General features: G+C 35.1%; 3 protein-coding genes across 3 annotated transcripts; all 3 read left to right on the top strand.

Annotated features, from left to right (window-relative positions):
* Positions 1-631: 631 nt before the first annotated feature.
* LOC105449871 (protein takeout-like) lies at positions 632-2,799 on the top strand. The gene is made up of 3 exons (XM_011689308.1): positions 632-855; positions 1,586-1,826; positions 2,007-2,799. The coding sequence occupies exons 1-3, from the start codon at positions 756-758 to the stop codon at positions 2,446-2,448; spliced, it is 783 nt and encodes a 260-aa protein (XP_011687610.1). The 5' UTR covers positions 632-755; the 3' UTR covers positions 2,449-2,799.
* Positions 2,800-6,076: 3,277 nt separating this feature from the next.
* On the top strand, positions 6,077-15,284 carry LOC105449870 (protein takeout-like). The gene is made up of 5 exons (XM_011689306.1): positions 6,077-6,180; positions 6,430-6,616; positions 10,693-10,785; positions 13,972-14,253; positions 14,355-15,284. Exons 2-5 carry the CDS (start codon positions 6,493-6,495, stop codon positions 14,657-14,659), a joined length of 804 nt encoding a protein of 267 aa, XP_011687608.1. The 5' UTR covers positions 6,077-6,180; positions 6,430-6,492; the 3' UTR covers positions 14,660-15,284.
* A 726-nt stretch (positions 15,285-16,010) lies between these two features.
* LOC105449869 (MFS-type transporter SLC18B1-like) lies at positions 16,011-21,442 on the top strand. Its single transcript, XM_011689305.1, has 8 exons — positions 16,011-16,443; positions 18,362-18,457; positions 18,994-19,284; positions 19,491-19,611; positions 19,701-19,924; positions 20,134-20,309; positions 20,454-20,622; positions 20,916-21,442. The coding sequence occupies exons 1-8, from the start codon at positions 16,336-16,338 to the stop codon at positions 21,222-21,224; spliced, it is 1,494 nt and encodes a 497-aa protein (XP_011687607.1). The 5' UTR covers positions 16,011-16,335; the 3' UTR covers positions 21,225-21,442.
* The last annotated feature ends 4,148 nt before the right edge of the window (positions 21,443-25,590 follow it).

Genomic DNA, 25,590 nt, shown 5'->3' with positions numbered 1-25,590 from the left:
TGGCTCTTAGTCAGACATCGATACATTTTCTTCGACAGTGTGCACGACATTTCCTTAAATTCCTTCATTACGCGATGATGTAATGGAGAGCAAGGTCCTTTCGGACGACCTCCCGTCGACAGACAGACCGCGGATAGTTATAGATAAAAATCCAAATTTCAAGCAAATATATTTCTTACAGTCGAACCTCGATAACTCTGATCTGAAGAGACCAGAAAAACTGCTCGAGTTTTAGAGTTTTCGACTTATCGAAATTCAAGTAAAAGAGGGTTAACATATGAAAATTCGTATATAGCCGCAACTTCGAATTATAGAGGTAGCGACAATGAAAGTTCAACTTATAAAGGTGAACTTCGACTTGTAAAGGTCTGGCTACTTTAAATTCGAGTTACAGAGGTAAAATATATATCTAAATGCCTGACAAATAATTCGAGTTAAGATAGGTTTTATTTCGTTTTATAGAGGTTTTCCGCAGCGGAGCGGAAGGGGATAAACAAAATTTTCGTCTTATAGAGGCTTTCGAGTTGTAGAGGTTCGAGTTATCGAGGTTCCATTGTATAAAGAAAGTACAATTGGACATAAATTTAACTGTGCCACGAGGAACAATATCGTTTCATGTCGAATAAGCATATTGACTCATCGTAAGATTTGTAAAAAGGGGCAGTGTGAGGACAATCGCCTAATCAGCGCATTGCGATGATCGCAATGAAATTCGCTCAGTGACACTTCGACGTACCGACAAAGTTATTCTACGTATGGAACTCATCGTAACCACAATGCATACCAGAAGCGCGCACATATTTGCATTTTTGTTTATAACAACTGCATTTGTCGCAGTGAGAACTCGTGATATACGTAAGTTAATATCAACTGTATTACAAAATAGTTCATTTAAACACGTAATGTATATCTATTTTTATTCATATACGACTATTATTCTTGGATATGTGAGTATAGTAAAGTTTTCAACCATTTTTGATAAGAATATCTGTAATTGAAAAATGTAATAACTTCTTTTACATTCTTTATAAAGAAATTATTTTTACAATTTCATTTTTATTCTATTTAAAATATAGGAAGAACTATAGAAAGTGTTAGAAATTGATGGACGTTTATGAATTTGCAATTAATTTATTTTTTTGTATAGATATTGATTTTGCAATCTATATCTTTTTAAGCATGGAAATATAATTTGATATTTATATTTATATTTTTTTGTAATTGATTGTATATTATTTATATTTTCTTGTAATTAAATGAATCGCGTAAAAACTAAAACGTTGAGCAAAAACACATTTTTATGAAAAAGTTATATTGTTTTTAAGTACGAGATTTACTTTATATATTAGAGCATTTCATGAAACTAATAGTTTTATAATTCGATATTTCGTACGTAACAATTTGTAAAACGCAATACCGGATAGTCTCAAGTTTTTATTGAGCTTTTCAAAGGTTTATATATTTAGAATCAAATGTTAAATAACACTTAATTGTTAAGTTATTAATATTATATACATAAAACATTATTTCAATCGTAACGTTTACGAGAAAGAATTGCAAATCGCATAACATTCTTTTTTTTTAGCACCGTTTCTGAAGATATGCCATCGCAGTGATCCAAATCTGAACGAATGTATAAAGCGAAGCATCGACTTGTTAAGGCCTTATCTGAAGACGGGCATTTCAGCATTGCAAATACCGTCTTGTGAGCCACTTCGCGTGCCGCGGATTGAAATTAGCCAGTCAGCCGGTCCAATTTCCATCAGATCGACGTATACCGATATCGAGGTTCAAGGTGGAACGAGTTTCATCTTAAAGAGCATCAAGTACGTAAGTCCCGAGCAACAGACGGATTAAAAAACGTGTTAAAAAATCATCCATCGAAAATCCAATACTTGAAAAAATATTTTTTCACCTAAAACTATATATATCGAATCGTTAAAACAACTTTTATCATTGTAAAAAATTATTACACGTGAACTATTATTTTGAATCGTCTTTTTTAGGACCGATATCGATAACGATCGCGTCAGGTTGAAACTGTACCTGCCACGCCTTGAGATGAACGCGCGCTACAATATGGAAGGAAAGATTTTGATGCTGCCTATAAGCGGGAACGGATTGGCACGTGGAAATTTTACAGACATTGACGTTATAGCCATCGTCCAAGGCGAACGTTATCAGTCTAAAAAAACCGGTGAGACTCATTATCGTGTTATCGACTTCTACGCAGATATCGACGTTGGACATGCCAACATCCATCTGGACAATTTGTTCAACGGCGACAGTACCCTATCTAACGCCATGAACCTCTTCTTAAACAACAACTGGAAGATCGTCGCGGCCGAAGTTAAGCCAGCCCTCGAAAACGCCGTTTCGGAGATCTTTAAGACGTTCTCGAATAAGATTTACTCGAAATTCCCATTCGACACATTGCTGCCACCTTAAGTGCATTACCTCTTCTGCATTCGTTCTTTGTTATACGTGTAACTGATCCGTTTGCGTAGCGTCAGCTGTCATAGTAAATATGCTAAAGTCTAGGTACGCAATTTTAACTGAATGCGTAATTTTAACCTTTTAAACCGGGAATGTAGTTTATATAACCTTGCGTAGCGTTAGGCACGTAAACCGATACACGTTTTCTCAGTTAGCACGTCAGCAAACAACGTCGGCATTTTAAATTCAATTCCACATGCTGGAAATAAAGTGTAAAAATGTGACGCATTCAAAACATTCATTTGCAGAGACTTGTACATAGCTTCATGGCCTCAAATAAAGATGCCGGCCTCAAAAATGCAATAATTCATAATAATTTATTTATTAAATGCGTAATTAAAAAATTAATATTTCCATAAAAGAAAAATTAAATAAAAAAAATTCTGTTATTATTTATTAGCTTCTCTAGAAGTCTAGAAAGTCTATTTTGAAAATCATAGAATTAAATAACTTTTAAGTTTACATTTCTGTAAGTAACGAAAGTATTCTCTATCATTTTATTTATTTTTTAGAATTTCTTCCTGACACTTGTAACTTAACAATATTTTTCGAATAAACGAATATCAATAAAATTTATAATTCTAGATACTTGTACCTCTTCTATATTACATACAGACGATCCGCACACGTGGTTTTAGATGAGTTAAAAGTTTTAGACTCCTTCAAACTGTTGACCATCCTTACAGCCGAGTGTATTCGAAGAACATCTCTTAGGCTGTTGAGAATATAGAAAGTCTTTTGAACGATATATGTCCGCTTTTAAAGACAACGCGTAAAATCAAATCAAATTTTATTGTTTTTTTTTACGATACCAATTATAGTTTCACTTGTATCCAGTACGTTGGATTCATTTTGTCACAACCACTATGATGAAAATCGTGCATCATTAGCGCGACAAGTACTGAAGGTTGATTACTACTACATGAATAATTTTATTCGCATGAAGGACAAACTTGATATTTTGATTTGAGCACGATACACATGTTCCTTTACACAAATATTGTAATTTTGCATCGCCTAAAATACAAGAATTAAATTTAAAAGTACACCTAAAAGTTATACTGTTTCTAAATAATAATTAAGATATATAATTGCAAAAATTATAATAAAAAATTAAATTTTACTTTAATTTTTACATTTTAATATAATGTTGTATGCACAATTACTATGCATAAACAACAATGTCTAAGCTGCAAAAATAAATAATAGGTTTTCAATAAATATGAAAATAATTTGCATATTTATTGATTTGTTATCTAAAAAGAAGCATGACATCGATAACTTTCATCTCTCGAAAAAAATTATTGTCGCTTTTCCGCGATGCTGATTGGTTGTCTCGCTGCGTTAACTTCTTATAAGCGGCTGTGTCATTGTATTTTGACAGTTGTGTATATTGAAGTTGATGTTATTGTAATGTAAATTATATAAGAAGTGTTAAATAGCGCGTACGAAGCGCGCGTTTGTAATGCTAGTATTTAAAAAACTAAAGAGAATATTCTTATTATAGGCCTTGTACATGTAATCCAATAGTATATTCAAAATAATTTTATAAAAATCTACAATGCAATATATTAATTATATATTAATATATCTCCTTTCGCATGTTAAAATTTAAGGCCGGTCTACATAAGTCGCAACATACAAAACGTAATTCGCAAACGCAGAAAAAAAGAAAGAAACGTCAAAAAAAAGAAAGAAACGTTATCTTGCGTCCGCGTTTGCGTGTTGCGACTTATGTAGACCGGCCTTTAATCCTAGTAAAAATAATTATTTATTCCGCATTATTTGTTCTGAGTTTAAAATGAACTACTAGTGCAGTAAAAACATTACTAAAATGTAATTGTGTCACTGCTATATCAGCAATTCCACTACTACATTTCAGTAATTTTTTTACTGCACTAGTAGTTCATTTTAAACTCAGAACAAATAATGCGCGCGTAGCGCATAAATTATTTGATTAAGAAAATAACAATTGTTTTTTTCCAAACAAGTACAACTCTTGTTCTTACAAGCTTGCAATTGCGTACAGAGATTCCTTATACAGAAGCTACATCCAGCATTTTCGATCTTTCCCACTGCAATTCTGTCGACAGTCTTCTCTCTTACAATGTAATTGTGAAATCTCGTCGCAATCTTTTTAAAGATCGTTCCACTTACTTCACGCTTAATTATTGTTTATGTGATGCTTACCTTGCAGTAAAACATGCAATATAGAAAGGATTCTAATTAGTATTAAATAGCTAACATTAATTAATATACAATTTTTTTCGAATGTGTCAATTGAGGTAATAATTAATGCTAATAATAGTAATAAATTTATCTAACCAGATTTCTAATTTATATTTCCTTATATTCACTATTATTCATTGATATTCAATTCATTCATATTATAATAATATTAATTTCCGACTGATGTGTTGCCAGAGCAAATAATATCGGCAAACTGGTTTACATTGCATCCCCTGACTTGTTTCAGAAGGTAAGTAACATTTAACCATTTTTTTTTTGTTATAAAAATACTCGATGTGAACGGATTTTTGTATACCGCAAGGTAAGATGAGGGATAATTGCCGCGACGTCGAGGTGAACTTGGTTGTCCACTATGCAAAACTTTTACAAGCACGCATTTCAAGTTATCTGTCCGACATGTTATTGTCCGTATGTTGCGCACGACCCAAGAAACGCAGATCGGGTTCCTCGGAGGACAAATCCGAGGAGACAATGGAACATTAAATGGTCATGGCCGATCAAATTTGCTATCGATTATCACAATGCCAGTTTCATTGATTTCTTTCGTTATTTTAACATTCAACACCTATTACTTCCGATAAATTTAAAATCCACTTAAAAATAAATTCAATTAAATTAAAAATATTAACTAAGAAAGAAATTATTCTTGAATTATCCACACTTATTCAAAAACTGATAATAATCTTGTCGTCAGAATTATAAAATATATTTAAAAATAGCTAAAGTATATATAATAAAAAATATCATAACCGTAAATCTTGGTTTAGGTTGCTTTATAATTTCAGATTATAAAATAAAATTCCGTAATCAATATAAAAATATGAAATACTGTTTAATTATATTCGATAGGTATTAAGTACTATAATATTTTTTTATTGATTTGTAAATAGGAAATTAAACAATTTTACAACATAGCATTATGGTTTGTTTTATTTTTTAAACCGGAAAAGGTACGAAAAATTGTGAAAACAAGCAAAAACAATAAGAACGTGTAAATTATTAGACTATGAAAGTATGAAAAATTGTGAAAATAGCCTTACAAAAATAATAAGACTGTGGAAGTCTAATGTAATCAAATGTCATTGTGTGAAAGGCAAGCGATAAAAGTCATGAAGATCCATGATGCTGTTTTTCTCAGAGAATTTTTCGATCATAAACACGGAGTTTCAACAACAATAACGTATCACGATTGTTGCGATTGTCGCAACCTTATGCAAATTTTGTTGTGTGCAGCCGGCTCGTAGAACATCGGTCCAGGGCGCATTGTCATGGCTGCAGATGTGGAAAGAGGTGATCGCGACGGTTGGCTTCTTAAAGTCGGCAGGCAGGTAGTGGGTACCCTCCAGAGAGGTAGGGGAACCACCGCGCATATAAGACAGGATATGAAGGGGTCCCGTCTTTAGTTTATCATAAAGTAGCCGTACAACTCTGTTGGTAGGAACCTTCGATTCTCGTTTGCATTGAATCCTTTCCTCGCATCGGTCGTCCCTTTCGCGAGTCCCATCGACGTCGTAACGATTATTTCTCCGTACGACCTTCGAAGAGCTGCCGGAAGCGAGTAGTTATTCGGGGGAGTCCCGCCGGAAGAGTTCAAGTTATAAAAGTCTCGTTGAAACGCCCCTTGCGAGGGACAATCGATCGACACGGCGCGAACGCTAAGGATCTCTGCTCGTATTTTTACAGACGTAAGGACGAGAAAGTGAAGGAGTGTGTCGTGTTTCTCGACAAGAGAGAGATACCGGAAGGATGGCCTTCGCGAGGATAGCTTCCGTCCTGTTCCTCGGTCTCTGCTGGACCGTTTTGGTTTCCTGCGAGGATCAGAACATCACGGTGATCAACAGCGGGTTGAATGAGCCTGATTTCCCCACTCGTAAGCCCCACTCGTGGAATAACTTTTTTTCACCTAATTCGTGTCATCAATCAATTGTCAATTATTCATTATCGCTAAATCGCAATTCACGCAGTTGTTAGGAACTGTGAGACGCTGAATTGGCATTAATTGCTATGCGGCACGCGCGTATATTAGTCATAGACACTGCCGTGGTAATATTCATTAGACTCCGTGATCGCCCATGACACCGCAACTTCTCAGGCGCATACAAACGATTGTTTTCGATCGGGTTTTAAAATTGAAAGTACTAACCGCATGCGTTGTGGCATAAACGTTTGCTAAAATTATACCTTCAATTTACATTTGTATCTTTTTACGACTGTTTATAATGATTTATTTGCTAATTTGAATTTTGAATGAAACTCGTTAAAATTTCAAAATGCTATTATACAGTTATATATTCAATATATGTATATAATTAGAACTTAAAAATAAAAATCGCGGAAGAATCAATAGTGTTTCACTTCTGAAGAAAAATTGATCGGTACTCCATTTAATGATTCTTGCTATTAATAATTCGATAAATTAGGGTATATTTATTCATTAGTTTATAAAACATGATTTGTTTTACATTAGCATTTCGTTCCACGATAGAGAAAGAGAGAGAGAGAGAATGTGTGTGTGTGTGTGTGTGTGTGTGTGTGCAACCATGTTGATTACGTATGTACGCAAAAGACAATAGGAAATGATTACGCGAGAGAGTGTAATCTTACCTCGCATTTTCATTTACATTTTCCACCGAACATCTCGAGCATATCTACCTTTCTCTTTCGTCGTAATCCATCGAAATACAAACAATGGGCATACCATATGATTACGTACGGAAGCCCGTTGTCTTGATTGCACCTGCACTCTCCGCTATTGTGACTGCCAACTATCAATCACGCGAACTTTTCCGCAACATTTTCAAAATTTGATTAAAGCTAATATTTGACTTTCGTGAATCACACAAATGCTCAATAAAATATTTAATTTATCCCGTATCGATAGAGATGATTCATATATATATAAATTAATTGTTGCACATTACTGAATTAAATTATTTAATAGATTCTAATTTTATTCTATTAATATGCAAATCATTTCAAATTTTTTTAATCTTATACAATCTTGCATGCATTATTTCATTGTCTGCATATATATATATATATATGCAGACAATAGTTCATATCACCGTTCTTTATATAACAATCTAATTAAGTATAACAATCTTCAGCTAATAATTGTATAGTAATTATCAATAGCGATGCATAATAATATATAAACATTTACTTATAATTATTGTGAACAAATAATTTTAATTAGCAAAATTATTAAAATAATCAGTTATAGTTCATTAGAAATGTTATTACATTTAAATACTTTATCTTGTTTTTCTTTCATTACAATTAACCAGTCGAAAATAATATAAAATAAGCACAGCTTTATTTATTTTTATATATAAATAAAAAAAGAATTTTAATTTACAGTTAATGATGAGGATTTGGAATTCAAAAAATCTCAAAATCTTTTCATAAATAAAAATATTACACGGAAGTTAAAAATATAAATAAATAAATTGTGTGTAATATTGATAAAAGCAAAAGGCGATATTGTGAAGCTTATTAAAACATTTACAAAGAATTCAATGGCATCGTTCCGCGATTTTTCCGTTCCATTTTGTCTTGTGTAACAGTAATTAATATTCATTGTAAAGAGGTCAGTTTTTACCTAACATTCCTATCTAATAATAATAACAGCTAATTATAAATAACAAAATAATTCACGTGCATAAAACGACACCGGCTACGGTGGTCTTCGCCGATATAATGTCTTGGAACATGGCGTAACGTTTCTCGACGGCGTGGCGAAGGTTATGTCAGAGATTGCGTAATTCTCGGTGTCGAGGATCGGCGGCAATCGTCCGGAGAAAGTACCGGAGTCGGTGTTACAACGATGTACGCAAAGCACCGCCGATTCTCCGTTATACGTTGCATTACAAGTGATGACATTTTTTTCGAGGTAGACATGTTGGATTCGCGAATAAATTCTACAAAGTAAGGGTGCAAAAGGCTAAATCAAATCCTCTTTTCTTTTATACGAAAGAGAAACCGTTCAAATTGCACGTTAGAAAGAAATATATGTGATTGACAGCTATCTTTCTTCTTTATAAACCTTTCCCACTGCGCGTAAATGCTTGGAAATAATTGCTTAAGCGAGTGTTAACTTTTATCTGCGAGCTCTTGTTGTATTTGTGATCCAGTAGCACTTGTAATCCAGTATCGTTTTGCTAATGCAATGTCTACAATAATGAGACATAAGATTTAAGAAAATTGATCTGTCATAGTCGATTATTCATGTCATATAAGAAGAATAATTGATTGTGATTGATCAGTTTTTTAAATCTTAAGTTTTAAATCTCATTGTAGATGCCACTGAACTACTCGTTAGGACGTAATTTATCAAGCTCGACTCACCTCTTTTGAATCGTTTAAATCGATGTTAGCATATCGATTATATGTCTCATAAATCGATGTGCTTGCTTCGGCAGTAATTTTACAATGACGACAGTAATAAAGTAAACACAGTAGTAAATATAGACTTTTTTCTTTCAGCAAACTACGAGTGATTATATGTCAACAACAATGTCGAAAAGTAATAAATATTCTCATTTCTTTTTTTTTTCTTTTTTCATTATCTTTTTTACTTTCGTATAGGATTACATTTTTACGAGCATTAGAGCCCGTGCTGTACTTTTTTCTTATTTATCTTTTATTTTGCACGCGTTCGTTCTCGGCCGAGTCAATCGGTGTCCCGAGTGAAAGTGGCGACGTAATAGCCAGTGATGCGTCAAGTGGTCCAGATTCCTACGTGAGACGTAATAATAATACGAAAAAAAGTAAAACGTCTCTGCTCTTTGACACAGATTTTAATTACGTTTACAAAGGTCAAGTGTTACCACATTTAGAATTATCGTGGTCGCTGGTGTTTCCTTTTTTTTCTCTTGCCTTCAATCTCTCGGAGTAGTCTTAACTAATGATTACGAGATCCTTGAAAGTAATGATTATCTAAAAAGCATAAAAGGAAGCAGAAGACCTTGCAAAACGATTTGCCGAAAAACGAATTATCGTTTATATTAAGTAGTTTTCGTCAGAACACATCATTATACCACAATATCACGGCAAAAAGATAGAAGACCTCAATCGAATTGCTCGACCTAATGATTTCTACTAATAATTCACCGTCATATAGCGTGTGTTAATATCAGTAACTCTGCTCATTTGAGGTAATAATAAAATAATAATAAATTAGTGTATAAAAAATCTCAATCGTTTCTTTTAAATGCACATTGCAGAAATATATAATCAATCCAAATTAACATAATTATGTACCTTTCTGTACATAATTATTTAGATAATTAATTAACGAGATACATAATTAAACACGGAAAAGAAATCAATATTAAGCTAATAAATATTTAAATATCAAAATGAATAGAAAGTAACTCTGAATCACCCTGCAAACTACAATTTTTCAAATAAGCTTTACAATATATATGTATACAAATTTTAAATTATTTAATAATTTTATACATCATTAATATTTTACATTACAGAAAATAAAAATTAATTATAAATAATGCGATTTCCAAAAGTTTCACTGTGTTTGATGATGCAAAAATTACACATTTACTCCGTGCTCTAAGAAGCATATCGTATGCAGTCCTACGAAATCAAGAAAATTGCAGAAGTATAAAATTATGTATTTTTAGATCATTAAGTACATGAAAGTAAAACATAAAATACATAAAAATTAGCAATTTAGATAAAACACTTTGGTATCCATGTATACATTTAAATCCAAGAAGTATATTACGTGTTCAATGTTCAGAGAAGACACTTAGGAATTAATGGGGGCTATCAAATACGTGCGTTGCTTGTAAAATATCGCGATTAGTCTGTTGCTCAACATCGTGATACATGTTATCATTATTAGCATACCTATCATTAATTACATAATAACCATTACATAATATTTGACCGACCTACCTAAAGTGGAGTTCCTTTTTTTTACAGCCGAATACATACTACCATGCAGCAGGAAAGATCCAAAGATCGACGCGTGCTTTCTTAACACGCTCGCCCATATTCAGCCGTATTTGGTGAAAGGTGAGTAAAACGGCGATTCGTCAAATTAGCGAAATGCACGGCACGCGCTAGAGAAGACATAATGAATGATATAATCCCATCACTTCAGTACTCATGTCCTTAGTTGATAATATTCTGCTTTACAATAAAATTAAAATTTTTCATGTGAAAACTGAGAAAGGAGTGCAAGGAGTCAAAAGAAAGGCAGACTTGTAAATTTTAGATCTTATATATATATTAATTGTTGTATAAAATATTAATTGTTCGACTACAAATTGAAATGACAAATCGTGTGATTGTAATTTCAAGCAAGATTAATGAATTAAACTTGTTTTTCAAGAAAAACGTCAATCTTTTATATATATATATATATTTTAATTCATTAATCTTGCTTAAAATTACATTCACACGATTTGTCATTTCAATTTGTAGCCGAACAATTAATATTTTGCTATAACTTATATTTGTTAAAATTCTTAAATAGTTTGAAAATAACATCAACGCAATAAAAAATATTAATTAAAATTTCAAAAATAAGATAATATTTATGTTAAAAATATTAATAATATAAACGGTGTACAATATCGCAAAAATTTTATTCGTACATCTATTCATGTATCTACTTTGATAAATCAAAATCTCTTTGTTTTTTTTTAAATAAAATTTTTATAAATATCAATTATCAGTATAAGCCCACAAGAAATAAAATGTTAGTGGCAATTGTTACATAAAGCATATTCTCATGTCGTAAGTGCGCACCGTAAACTTTCCTTCAGCTCGCTCCGTAAATATCGCGAAAATTTGTACAACTGATTTAGACTTACAATGATGCTTTATGTAACAGGCGAAGTCGGAACTCCGGACTTCGTAGAAAAGCATTGCGGCATAATTACACGCACGACGTCGTTGCAAAATATTGGCTCTCGATACGACGATTAATTTCGAAAGAGTTAAAAATCATTCAAATCGATACGTAAACGAAAGTTAAAATAGTTGTCCATGCGTACTATAGAGACATCTTTTTTAAAAGAAAGAATAGAAGATATATATACATAAAAAGCTATATTTAAACTTGCAATAAGTAAAATAATTGTTAAAGAAACGTTTAAAATATTAACTGTCCAAAAATAAATACAAAGTTGTTTATTATAATTAAAGAAAAATGTGAATTTATAATCAACGCTTCTTGACAAAAGATTTCTTTAGTTTTTAAAGCACTTATTTCTTATTTGATTTATTAATTTGAAAAAGAATTTAGTCCATGTAAATTTTAAGTCGTTTTGAAGATTTAAAATCAAGGAAGAATATATTTTTTCGTTAAATTATATTATTAGGCCATAATATTATACCATCTATAAAATTCGATTATATTAATAAGGAAAGTGTCCCCCTCCGATTTTGATGAGCAAACAACCCTTGGAAAAAAATCGGTTTTTTTATTTCAATACGAATATCGTCGAAACTATGAGAAATAGAAAAAATGTTTGAACTAAAGTTGAATGGCTTTAAGAGTACTTCATAATTATAATTTAAAATAATTTTTATGTTTACCCCCACTACCAAAATTTTTTAATTTTTTAAATTTTTTTTTACCAAAATTAAACAGATTAAACTTTTACCAATTTTAAGTTTTAAATTCAACCATGTGTGATAAAGTTAGTTTCCGAAGTATCATTTTCAAGAAATAATTATAAACGCCTCTATACGCACTCTACCATCCGTACTCTACTACGCTGCGCTCAATTCTTCACGCAGCACGTTCTGCTCGCATTTTTGCATTTAAGGAGACAACGATCAAAATAAATTTATTTCCGCAATATTCTGCGTACGTATAATTATAAATCGTTTTTATCGCGCACGGCTAGACAACGCTTAAGAAACAAAATTTGAATGTTTTGACCTTGCTTTGACTAGACGTGCGCGATAAAAACGATTCATAATTATACATACGCAGAATATTGCGGAAATAGATTTGTTTTGATCGTTGTCCTCTATTAAATGCAAAAATGCGTGCAGGACGTGCTGCCTGAAGAATTGAGCGTAGTAGAATACGGATGGTGTGCGTATAGAGGCGTTTATAATTATTTCTCAAAAATGATACTTCAAAAAATAACTTTATCACACATGGTTAAATTCGTCTTAAAATTGGTAAAAAAAAATTCGAAATATTAAAACAAAATTTTTGGTGGTGGGAATAAACAAAAAAATTAACAATAAAAAAATTATTTTAAATTATAATTATGAAGTACTCTTAAAGCTATTCAACTTTAGTTAACATTTTTTTCTATCTCTCGTAGTTTCGACGATATTCGCATTGAAATAAAAAAACCGATTTTTTTCCAAGGGTTGTTTCACCCCTTAAAAGTGCGTAAGAGCGCGAATATGCGGTAGCTTAATTCTTGGTTTTGTCTAGAGAAAAACATCAAAAGCTCATCGAAATCGGAGGGGGACACTTAGGTCCCTTTCCTTGTAAGTTATATAATTATGTCACAGCTATTCCATCGTGTTTATAAAATTATGTTACATAAAATTATATAAATTAGTCGTATGTTTTCATTACAGTTGTTTAGCACGGTAGAAAACTTATTTACAAATTAGGATACGTAACCAAATGCACTGTGCATGACCTTTAGATGTACAGATACGTGCGTATATGTGCGTATTTTAAAAATTTTTTGAAATTTTCGATTCACATTCCGAAATCTCGGGGTCGAGTCTATCAATTTTAATTACACTAGCCTTGAGCGAAAGCTCGATATTATATAACAAAAGCGCTATTAAATGTTTCATTGCGAAATTAATTCCTAAGATGTTTGAATCGAAAGTATTATATGACTGACATAAGAATTCCGGATAAGAAAAGCGGTAGCGCTCGACGATGGACAATGACATGAATTACAGCCGGTATGTCATCATTTTTATGTAATTAGCGTCGAAACGCTACCGCGTCTCTTAATTGACTAATCCGTAATACTACGTAATGTGCAAGCCAAGAAGAAATAAGCCACTACATTTTCTTTTTATAAATTTATGAATGTCCAACGTTCACACGAAGGCGCTTAGAAAAACTGCTACCATTAATTTTACAAATCGTAACAAATGAGTCAACTATCTCGTTATTATTATCTTTTCTGCTATGATCTATGCGTACTTCCGTTATTCGCAATAATTATCAACTAATTAGAAATAATTGTGATTTCTTAATAGGCATCCCGGAATTGGATGTGCCTCCCATAGAGCCGCTCGTGATCCCCGAACTGAAGATGGAGAATGGCCAAGGTCCAGTGCGTGTCAGAGCGATCTTCACCAACATCACCACGATAGGACCAGGCAATTACAGCATCAGCAAAGTGCGAGTGAACATATCGTCGTATAGGTTCGACCTGCATCTGTCTTTGCCGAAGATCGATATACACGGCAGCTACGACATCAACGGAAACGTACTTCTCTTCCCTATTCAGAGTCACGGCGACTTTTGGGCATTATTCGGTAAGAGTTCCCGTGAGGTATAAAAACTGGTTTCGTAATTTATTAAATAAATATGCCGACCTCTGCTGATTTATGCCTTCTTCGCACCTTCGGTATTACAGGTGACGTAAAGGCAATCGCTCGTATGCAAGGTGTCGAGGAAGTGAGAGACGGCGTTCGCTACATGAAGATCTCCCGATTGCTGATCGACTTTAGCCTCGGTCGAGCCAGATTTCGCATAAACGACCATCTGAACGGCAACAACGTGATCGGCCAGGCGATGAACCAATTCCTGAATCAGAACATCAAGGAGATAATCGAGGAGATGAGACCGGCGGCCAGTTCGAGTATCGCCAAGTACTTCAAGGACTTCCTGAACGGCGTTTTCACCAAGATGCCCCTGAAAGTTTGGATGCACGATACGTAATAGTTCCCAAATCCCCGATCACGTACAACGTTCACGTACACGCGATATCCATGACTGCTGCATTACTTCATCGAAACGCGAACATACATTTCATGATTACAAAAAAAAGTATCATAATCCTTATGAAAGTACATAATAAATAGTTTGTAAGTGGTCATAATTTGTATTAAGATTTGTAATTGGTAAGAGATACCTACGCGAGTAGCGAGCATTGATTACATACGTGATCCATCATCCGAATAAAAACGATTTTTTGGCACGCAATTTACGAATATTTTAAATTAATAAATAATTATTATTACAAATTTATTATGTTCAAACTGATTTGAAAGCCTGGATCGACAGTGTAAGAAACTCACGTTTTCCAAACTTCGTTTTACGCTTTTGAAATTGAATTTCGTCATTAACTGATAAAATAATATGAAATTCACGGACATTTATATTATAATTGTATTAACTTTGTTTCTTCTTTATTATTACGTTGCGATTTATTATGTCATAAACATACAATGTAGAAATATTATTACAAAACTGTATAAAATAGGTATATTGAGTAAAGCGTATAACCGCATTTAAATTACTCGATCTTGAACGAAATAAATAAATATGTCTACCTCGAAATAAATTTTAGCAGTAATAATTATTTTTATCGCTAAAAAAAATTATTCCAAATTAATGAGAGAATATGTTATTGAATTAATTTTTGCAGGAAGAAGTCAACACAATTAGTAATCAAAAATCTCTAAAAATCCTAACTTTTCTTTTCTTTTGAATATTTATATTTATTACTTTTATTAATTGCACACTAAGATACTTCAAGTATTGTTATTTTAGCAATAGTTATAGGGTAAAATTCATTCTGAAATCCAATAATCCTCATATGAGAGACCTGATCGAGAGTTATAATCATGAATTGTATTGGATGACTTAGACATGATCGGATTTAAAAAAAATGATATATCTCAAGAAATAAAAAAATTCCTTTGTTTAACGATTCTTATGTTTAAGTCCTCGGATCGTCACAAATTTACAGAGAAAATGTAATTTCTTACACGGTATTATATCTAAGGAGCAGGAATAAACAGGAGTAAAAGCGATTGTAAAAAAGCACAGGCAAATAGGATTATACTCTCGAAACGGAATAAAATATGGGCTCCGGTTTCATGCCGGTCGCTCGTAGATTCACGTCCTGTATCAGCGACGTACTTGCGAGGCATCGTCGCTCGGCAGCGACGTTGGCCGATAATGAAATTAGAACCGTGGTAGGACATATCATTCGACCTCCGACCCTCTTCTCCCGGGTTCTCGCAAAGTCCTTAATAAAAGTGAGCAGCGCGTCTCGCGTAGTGCGGCAACGACGCTCGGCCACGCACGTAGTAAACACATGCGCGCGCGCCACAGATCAGAGACGAGAGACGGGACGAAACGAAATACTGTGTGTACAAGTATCGCGCACTAAATATGTATCATTTAGCCGTAAGAATAGTAACAAGCAAGTAAGCCTGCCGAACGGCCTGTCGCTTCTGATGTAAATCCGGAATTCCTCATCCCCGATCTTCTACGCCTTTCACCGAAATCACCGATCCAACGTGCGTACGATCTCGCGTCGCGGCGCACGAAATTCGTACGGTTGTGAAGAGGGATAGAAGTGTGCAGAGAATTACATCGGCGAAATTATGGCTAAGTTCACCAAGCGGCAATGGCTCACCCTGATTGTCATAAGCATCGCCGATTTCGCCAATGCGATCTGCGTCTCGCTGCAAGCACCGTTCTACCCCCAAGAGGTAAGATTCAGGGATTTTCTTCCTCTTCCTCTCCGAGGAAGATCACATTCGTGAAGCGTACAACGTAAAAGCCAACGATAATTTTGCCATTTAATTTTTATTGCACTCAAACGTCGTTTGAAATATCCATCTTGATCTTCAAGGTTTCGTCGCGCAATTTCAAATGATAGCGATGTTTAAGCCACACGCGATCACAGACGCAACAAGACGATAATGACGATTGTAATGCCGCACAAAATGTAAATACTCTAGTTCGTAAAATGTGAATTAAAACAGATTTCTGTAACATTGTCGTCGGTGGGATGATAATTCAAATTTCGCACTCGGTGATCGAATGTTTACAAAACTACATACATATAGTATATAACGTCTTACTGTCCTTGTAATGTATGTGCAGAAACTCATGAAACAGGCCTTAAATAATATCTCACTTGATTTTGAAAATGTAGAAGAATATATAAGATTTATCTTTCCAGAAAAGGAGATTTTATATTGTTTAAATAACAACATTTCATTAACACATACAACGAAGATTTTATTTAACGTCAAATATGAACAATAGTCTCATGTTTTAAATCGTATATCAATTTAGTACACTTAGCATTTTCAATCGCCATTGCGATTATCTTTTTACTTTCTATCGTCTTTCTTTCATTGCATTCCATTTATCAAACCATATAAATCATTTAATGATAAAAATATAATATAAATTATAACGTGATAGAGGATATATAAACATTATATAAAATATAAGCTTAATATATGTTTTGATATGTCTGTGTTATTAAATCTTAAATGGACTTAAGGAAATAATTAATTAAAGCTAATGAAGTATAACATTTTTTTCATATAATGTTTGAAGCGCCTTCGAAGGCGTCGAATTATCCGAGTTCAGATCGTTCTTCCAAGAGTGCAAAGGTTAACGCGTTCGTTGAAGAAATCTTCTCGATAAGTCGAAGAGCCTGGCAGGTTCAATCAATTTCTTTCTTAATAGGATCTCTATCGCGAAAAGCGCATGCGCGAAAATAAATCAAATAATTAAGAAAATGCAAAGTCGCAATATGTCATATTTTTCGTCGTAAGAAGAAGTGGATGTAGATTGGAAGTGGATTAGAAAGCAATTTTTATCGGATCACGTGCGTTACTGCACGTCAGAAACTATTTGCTACTTTGTGGTTAAAAACGCATTACGTACTTATCTTGCAAACCGATAGTTAAGAAAAGAGTTAAGAATGAGACCTCTCAGCAAACAACCGTATATCGTAATTTGTTTCATTATTGCATAATAATATACTGCTCGAGGGAACTGTCTAATTTTTCTTGTCGTTTCTTTCTTAACTCTTTATGTCATTTTTTTTTTAAGTCTTTTAATACCGATTACATGATGGCGAATATGCAATAAATTATGAGCATGAAATAAAGGAAGATTATGATATTTTGTTAAAATTCGCACGATCACGTTTGCTATCATATATGATCATCTATATAGATTGCATTTCAAATTAAACACATCATCCCCAAAATTGTAACAAGTGTAAATAAATCACTGATATGTACCTATATATCAGAGAAATAACTCTTTCTCAAAGCTGAACAAATGCATTTTCAAAAAAGAAAAGGAAAAAAACCGTGTCAAATGCGTATCCACGTACGGAGCACGTGTCCAAGGGCTGTCGTCCGTCTATCGCGAGACAAATGGCGACATTCGATAATTCGGTTTGTACACTCTCGCCGCGTGGAGCAAAGCTCCAAAGTTTATCGGGATATTATCTCGGCGGGCATTAATTGCACGCGATAATCGACGGAGCTACTGCGTAGCTCAATGTGCCTTCGAGTTGCCAATATTTCGAACGGCTTCGAAATACATCGGCGAATTAACCACACATATGCGTAACATTGGCACATTTCTTTTCCGCAGGCCGAGAAAAAAGGAGCGTCACCGTCGGAATATGGGCTGGTCTTTGGAATTTTCGAGCTGGTGGTCTTCATTATTAGCCCGTTCTACGGGCAACATGTGAGTGATGACATAATTAGTGCAATTACTGCATATTTTCAATGTCACGGTATGAACCTTACAAGTCACAAGTCAAATCGTCACATTAAGTAGATAAAGTCAAGTAATAAAATTCCTCCGTAATCTGAAAGATTATTTTTTTATCGATACGGTCGTAAATTATTCCCATTCATTCGCGCCCTAAGTGTCTAATCTGCCCCAAAATATCTCAAATAATTTGGCTATCACTGCGGATAAAATGTTGAAAAAATTATGAGAAAATTACGAAATAATGAAAATATATAGAGTGCTGTAAATCTTGTAAGTACATGAAATTCAGATCGCAAGTGAGCCTATGTAATGATTAAGGTTGCAACACGAAGCGTCAAAATTTGCCATTCCTCAGGCGGCTCGTCTGACTGTTGCGGATATTCAAAAATTACCACTCGATATTCTTTCGCAATTATATTTCTGCAGAAAAAAAATAATCAAAAAAGTTTGCAAATATTAATTTTCAACACAAAAATGTTTTAATTTAATTTACTTGTCTTTCGCAGCTCAATCAAATCGGTCCGAAATTACTGTTCAATGGCGGTATCCTGACTACAGGAACCTGCGCCATATTCTTCGGTTTATTGGACAAAGTTGAGGGTCACTATCCCTTTATAATCCTGTCCTTCTTAATCAGGATTGTGGAGGCGATGGGAAATGCTGCGTTTCTAACAGCCAGCTTTGCCATTATTGCCAAAGAATTTCCCAATAATGTTGCTATAACATTCGCCAGTTTGGAAACTTTCTTCGGCTTGGGTCTTATCGTAGGTCCGACTGTTGGAGGAGCACTCTATCAAGTAATATATAATATTCTTAATAATGTTCCTTTAATTTCTCTCTTTCGCGCGCACGCGCGCGCGCGTGCGCGCTTATATCTCGAATGCAACTATCTACATTCGCAAAATAACGTCTCGGCCGCAAACGCGATAATTTTATCTGAATGTCAGTAACATTAATACGCATTAGGATGTTATTAATATCACACGTCGAATATATATATTAGATAGGTGGATACACCACACCATTCGTGGTCCTTGGCTCAGCGTTGTTCGTGGCAGCTGTCAGCACCGCATTCATTCTACCCGTGCATAATAACAACGATAACGACGCGCACAGTACCGGAGGTTCGTTCGAACGGATATTTAAACCATGTGCTGATCGTGATCTCCCCCCCCCCTTTTACATACAATACATTATCCGTTACGATTCGCAGGAGTAATGAAGGTCTTTAAAATCCCCGGCGTGATGATCGCCTCCATGTCGATAATCGCGACGAGCATGAGCATCGGATTTTTGCAAGCGACACTTGAACCGCATCTCAGGCAATTCAACTTAAGCCCAGTCGTTCTGGGATTGATGTTTGTCATCAACGGCGGCACTTACGCGATAACGGCGCCGGCATGGGGTTGGCTCTGCGACAATTACTGGCATCCAAAGGTAATTCCGTAATGCGAATGCAGGAAAAAAAAAGATTATCACGATTCTCCACATAGCTTACAATTGAATTGTCCCTATAAATTACATCGCAAGTAAATTCCGAGCGAGTAATCTCGGGTTAGCCACCGCCCCAAGGCGATTGTATCAGATTCAAAATATATCGCATGTAAATATATATATCGGCGCAAAAAGGACATGACGCTCTTCAGGTAGCAACCGTTGCCGGCTGCTTTCTCGTAATGATCGGTTTCTCGCTGGTCGGTCCAGCGCCGTTCATTCCGTCGGCCACCGTAATCTGGATGCCTATCAGCGGCCTTGTGATCCACGGCTTAGGCATGGCTGCTCAACTGGTTGCGAGCTTCACGGATGCCTTACGGACATCTATGTAAGTCGCACAAGAATAACTCCGAACATACGAATCACAATTATTTTCGCACAATTCGCAAGTCGATCGCGATTTTACAAATTAATGATTTTCTAACGTTATCAACTAATTGGCAATACTTCTGATGTCGTGTTCCATGTTAAGATCATTTGGATTGCCGAATAATCTGGAAACTTACGGCCTCATCAGCGGATTGTGGACAAGTACCTTCGCTCTTGGAGCTTTCATCGGTCCTAGCGTCGCCGGGATACTATTGGACAACGTCGGTTTCAGAAATAGTTCTATGTTTATCGTGTTACTTCACATGCTAGTGGTACGTCCGATTCACTTTACAATTTCTATCTTCCAATTAATAAAATTTATTTCAATTTAAATCTGAGCGATTCAAAAGAAAGCATCACATAATGCAATATCATTCCTTTCGAAAATTGAATCGTGAGAATTCAAAATTATGCTCCGACTGATATACGAGCATAAAACTTCGTCCTACTTGAATAATCGTATATGCATCTCGAATTTGGATCTCTCGAACAATATAATTGGTCGGCGGCTTGTGCCTGCGCCATAAATAAAATTACTCGCATTTGACTTTTTTTCGACGTGCAGGGCGTGATAGCCGCGGTGTTCCTGAGCAGTTGCACTCGCGCGCCCAAGCCGTACACCGACGTCGGCGCGGCCGAGGATCACATCAGGGCGCCGCTGATGGAGAGCGGCCGATTGGGCAGCGGTAGTCTGCATCACAACGGACGGGGCCAGAGTGTGCCGATCGACAGGCCCGGCGGCATGAATTCGCTGATTGTGTGCAACAGTTACTCGAATCGAGCCGGCGCGTGGTCCAGGGCATCGTATAGCGGCCGTTACTCCCACAGCTACGGATCCATAGAGAATAAACGTTACCTGGAGCTCACCACGTGATAACGAACCGTTCGGCATCGTTCGTCCGGGAAACGACAACGAAAGTACCAGGATCGTGCCATCGTTCACTCTCTGGCTCTCATCATTGAGATCATTCAATTTCCGCGATATGCTATTTTAGCGGAAGCACAAGAGAGACTGTTTCTTACTTGAAAAGAATCGGCCGAAAGTTAATGTCTCATTATTTGCTTTACCGGTAAGCTAACTATAATCAAAAATTTAGACTCAATTTAGAATTAATAGTATTTCTATAATGGAATATATATATATATATGATAAATATTTTCATAAAGAGCCCCCTTGAATTTAATAATATCGCGATAAAAGGATAAAGTGGCACTGACAATAAAAGAAAAGTAACCCTAAGTATATCTATTAGCACAGCATAATTGAATTAATTTTATCTACATCCGAAGGTAATGCAAATTTTATATAACACATACATATATAATATGTATGTATATATATATATATATATACTCTCTAAATTTTCTGGAGTGACTTTTCACTCTTTTGGAGTAAAATTCACTCCAGAAAATTTAGAGAGTATGTATAACTTCTCTCTGTGCATGTAATCTCTCTAAACATATAATGTGTCACAAGTATGCTGAATTACAATAAACTGTTATCATAGTGAGTAGAATTATTACGATAATCATCATAATAAGAATTATAATACAATTATAATAAGAATTATAAAAAGTTTCCTCGCGAGTCAATAATTTAAGCCGTTAACTCTTAAATACGCAAGTTTCTCCCGCTGTCTGCGCGCTATCTTATTAATTTCTTATTCCTAAAGTAAGTTTTACGATACTAGAATATTATAAAAGCATATATGAAATTTTTTATTCATACGGTACTAGTTAGATCGATAGACTTGTAATTAAATGTAATTTTAGAGTAACACGTGAATCGAGAGATTTTCGCACACATCCTATATCTAAGATTTCGAAGACTGCATATGTAAAAAGTTACAACATTTAGGGGGGTCGAAGCAGCCAATCTCGAAATAATGCAGGGAGTCCAATGAGACATACGCTGATGCACGAAACGCAATTCAAGCAGTATTCACAGAGTGCATTATCGCCGATCGCTTTATCACGGTTTACTTAACGGACTCGCATGGCTACACCGTACCCTTTTCTGTTAAGCTCGATTCGATTCTGCCGCTATTATTACTATCGCAATAATAACGTCTGCACACACACTCGAGCAGGAGTCGAGTCTCATTATATCTACGAAGTCTGCACGTTGCAAGTAGCACCTGTAACGCCATCGAGTCTTCTATACGCGATACACTTGTTAGACTTTATTCTCTCCGTTCGCAACTGTACGTTTTAGAAATACGGCTTATGGTAGTCGTTTGAATGGCGTTAGCTTCTTGCAATTAAAGGAGAAACACCGCCGCCCCTTGTGACCCGCATCACGACTAGCCTGTGTAATAGCTAATAAAGATCGTTCATTTTATATTAATTTTAACAGCGTAAATAGAATAGGGCATTAGCCGTCTTGCTATAAAATCAACTGTTCTAATGTGAAATGGCGCGTCGATATCGAATATACTTTTTGCCGCACTTCATATTACCGCGTCAGAGCAACATCGGGAAACGTGGCCGATATTCAATTGATTGGAGCTTGAATCTAGAATTATGCGATTATGCCGTTGCAACTACAGGTTTGTGCAACGGCATAATCGCATAATTCTAGGTTCGAGCGCCGACGGAAAAGGTAACGGACGTTGTGGGTGTTAATGGTGTCGTCGATATCACGTGCAAATGACTTTCGCAACAGGCTTGCTGCGTGATTATTGCCAATCACTACTGCAACCGTTCGCACGAGAGGAACCAAGGAAACTGAATAATGAAATTGTACATACACTGCTATTTTACTCTTTAATTAATCTTACCATTATTTTAGCGCTGAATAATTATTGCACTATTGCATTATGCCTGTTTGTGTGTGTGTGTGTGTGTGAGACATTTTTTAACAATATATAATATTAAATATTGTAAGATAATTTTATACGTGAAAATAAAATAAGTGCAGGGTACATAAATACGCATTTGCAGTTGTAATATTATGTGTCTATAATAAAAATATTTTTATTTAAGATGTAATTCATAATTAATTCCTCCAATTCTACGAATGCTATTATAGTTTCATGAATGCTATTACGTACTCTAACGACAGATTAATGAAGACTTGACAAATGATAGAAAAAAATCTTGTTTAATACAATTTTGGTTTTATACATAAAACTTTAAACTTCTAGAAAAAAAACCAAAGAAAGCTTCCTATTAACGTGATATAATGTTACGCATAATAATACTTCTTTCCTTCCCTCTTTTTACTTCATATACATATTAGAAGCTGCATTCTGTAAAGAGATTCCGTGTATCCTTTTCTCGCGTGAAAAATTCACTTTCATATACGTTTCTCATTGCCTTTTAACGACCGCGTGCCGGGTTTCTGAGCGTCGTCGCGCCTGACGAACGTCGTTCTTTCCTGCGCGCGATTTGAATTCCAAGCTGTTCACGCATACGCGACACGCCCACGCACGTGCACGAATTCTTTAACAATATATGCGCGGCTGTCTCTTTCTTTCCTCGCTCCCGTCCGTGGGGATGTATAACAATGCGAAAAAAAAAGGGCGCGCGTTCCGTGAACTCCGCACGTGCGAATGTGTGCGTCGATGATTCATAATTCAAATATTAAAAGCGGCATAATCTTGCGGTTCCGAGAAAGGACACATTGCTAACGTGTTTGATCAGCATTTTAAAATATTTAAACTTAGATAAATCTTTTTCCATAACTGATTCTAAAGTCTAACAACAAGTTCTATTTATATCATAAAACGGAAAATCGCGTCTTATCTGACGAGAAATAAACTGTGACATTCATAATTCATTACTAGATTATTTCTTACTTTGAAAGTGGCAGGAAAATACAGTTTATAATATTACAAATTTTTCCAAAATGTGTTATTTATATTGTTTAATAATTTTTAATATTATTTATCTTTCAACTAAAGAAACTTTTTCTATATATCTAGATTTTTTTAAAACAGTCTATTTAATCCTTTTTTATGTAAAATCGACGATTTGCAGAAACTGTTTAAAACTTTTCTCATTTGATCGAATGTGTTCACGTTTCAACAATAAGTTTATTGCGAGAACTCAAGCATCCTCCTAACTAGTTTCGTTGCATCTGCACGAGAAATGTGCAACACGTAAAACTAAATAACGCGCTACTGTTTCCGTAACTATTTCGTATTCCGCAGATCGCCGTGTTCACTCGTGTGCATCGACCTGTCGGTAAATGATTCTGCTATTTCTACAACGTGCTAGCAAAACCCTATTCGGCACTTCTTGCCGTGCTAACGATTGCCTTTCGCGCTGTTGTGGAAAGGCAATTGTTGTATACAAGCTCGATGATTGGCATAGCAAAGTTAGTTTATTATTTTAAACGAGGTTCATTTTCTACATGAAATACATCAAATTCGCATAATGTGCGTTAAGTAAATTAAAGTGAAGCAATCCGTGAAAAAAGTACAATGTTAAATCTATAATAGAGAATCGCCGATTGAATATAATTGTTATATGATTGAATGTAATTAACATTACAAAAAGTTACGTTTTTACTTTTATGAAACCGAGCGTTCTCGTAAAGTAAAGAAAAGTTGGAAAAGGCGCCTCGTGTGACGCGTAGGAACCAGCGGAAGGAAGCAGTGAAAGAGAGTAGACAGAGAAAAGGAGTGAGAGAATTTGTGGGTCTTCGTCTTACCCTCTTCAAACACACAGCCGAGCGCGAAAGCGAAGTGAAGGAACGAAAAGGAAGACGAGGGAATTATTAACGCATACGGCGTTGCTCACCGGTGTGCATCGAAGTGTCCGCCGAAGCACCAGCTTCCCTTCCACCGACACCCCACGGTCCCCCCCGGTTTCCCCACCCCCTCCCCTCACCATGATTCCCAACGACGAGACATAAGGCGTTACGTCGCGAATTCCTATGGATCTCGCCGTCCCGGCTGGTTGAGTGCAAGAATCCGGCCGGAAAGACGAGCAGCACGGTCGAGGGCAATTAATGCAATTACATAATAATCGCTCCCCTTTGACGTAATCGAAGAAACGGTGTCCGAAATTTATTAATGTTTAAATTTGTAATCCTTCGTCTAAATGAATATAATACGTCGTACGTCTAGCTGGAATCGAGAATTCCATGACGGAGGAAAGTGAAAATTTGAAGCAAATATAATAATTAGTTGTAGCTTCTATAATTACTCAATTTATAATAGTTAATCCAAATTTAATAAAATTCAATCCCGTTTAACCCAAATCTAATAAAATCTGAGTTTGACAGAAGTGTC

This window comes from Wasmannia auropunctata, unplaced genomic scaffold (assembly GCF_000956235.1).
Source record: "Wasmannia auropunctata unplaced genomic scaffold, wasmannia.A_1.0 LD336071.1, whole genome shotgun sequence".
In the NCBI taxonomy this organism is placed as follows: Eukaryota; Metazoa; Arthropoda; class Insecta; order Hymenoptera; family Formicidae; genus Wasmannia; species Wasmannia auropunctata.
The sequence above is the reverse complement of the archived record's forward strand: the minus strand, read 5'-3'. Positions and strand labels throughout refer to the sequence as shown.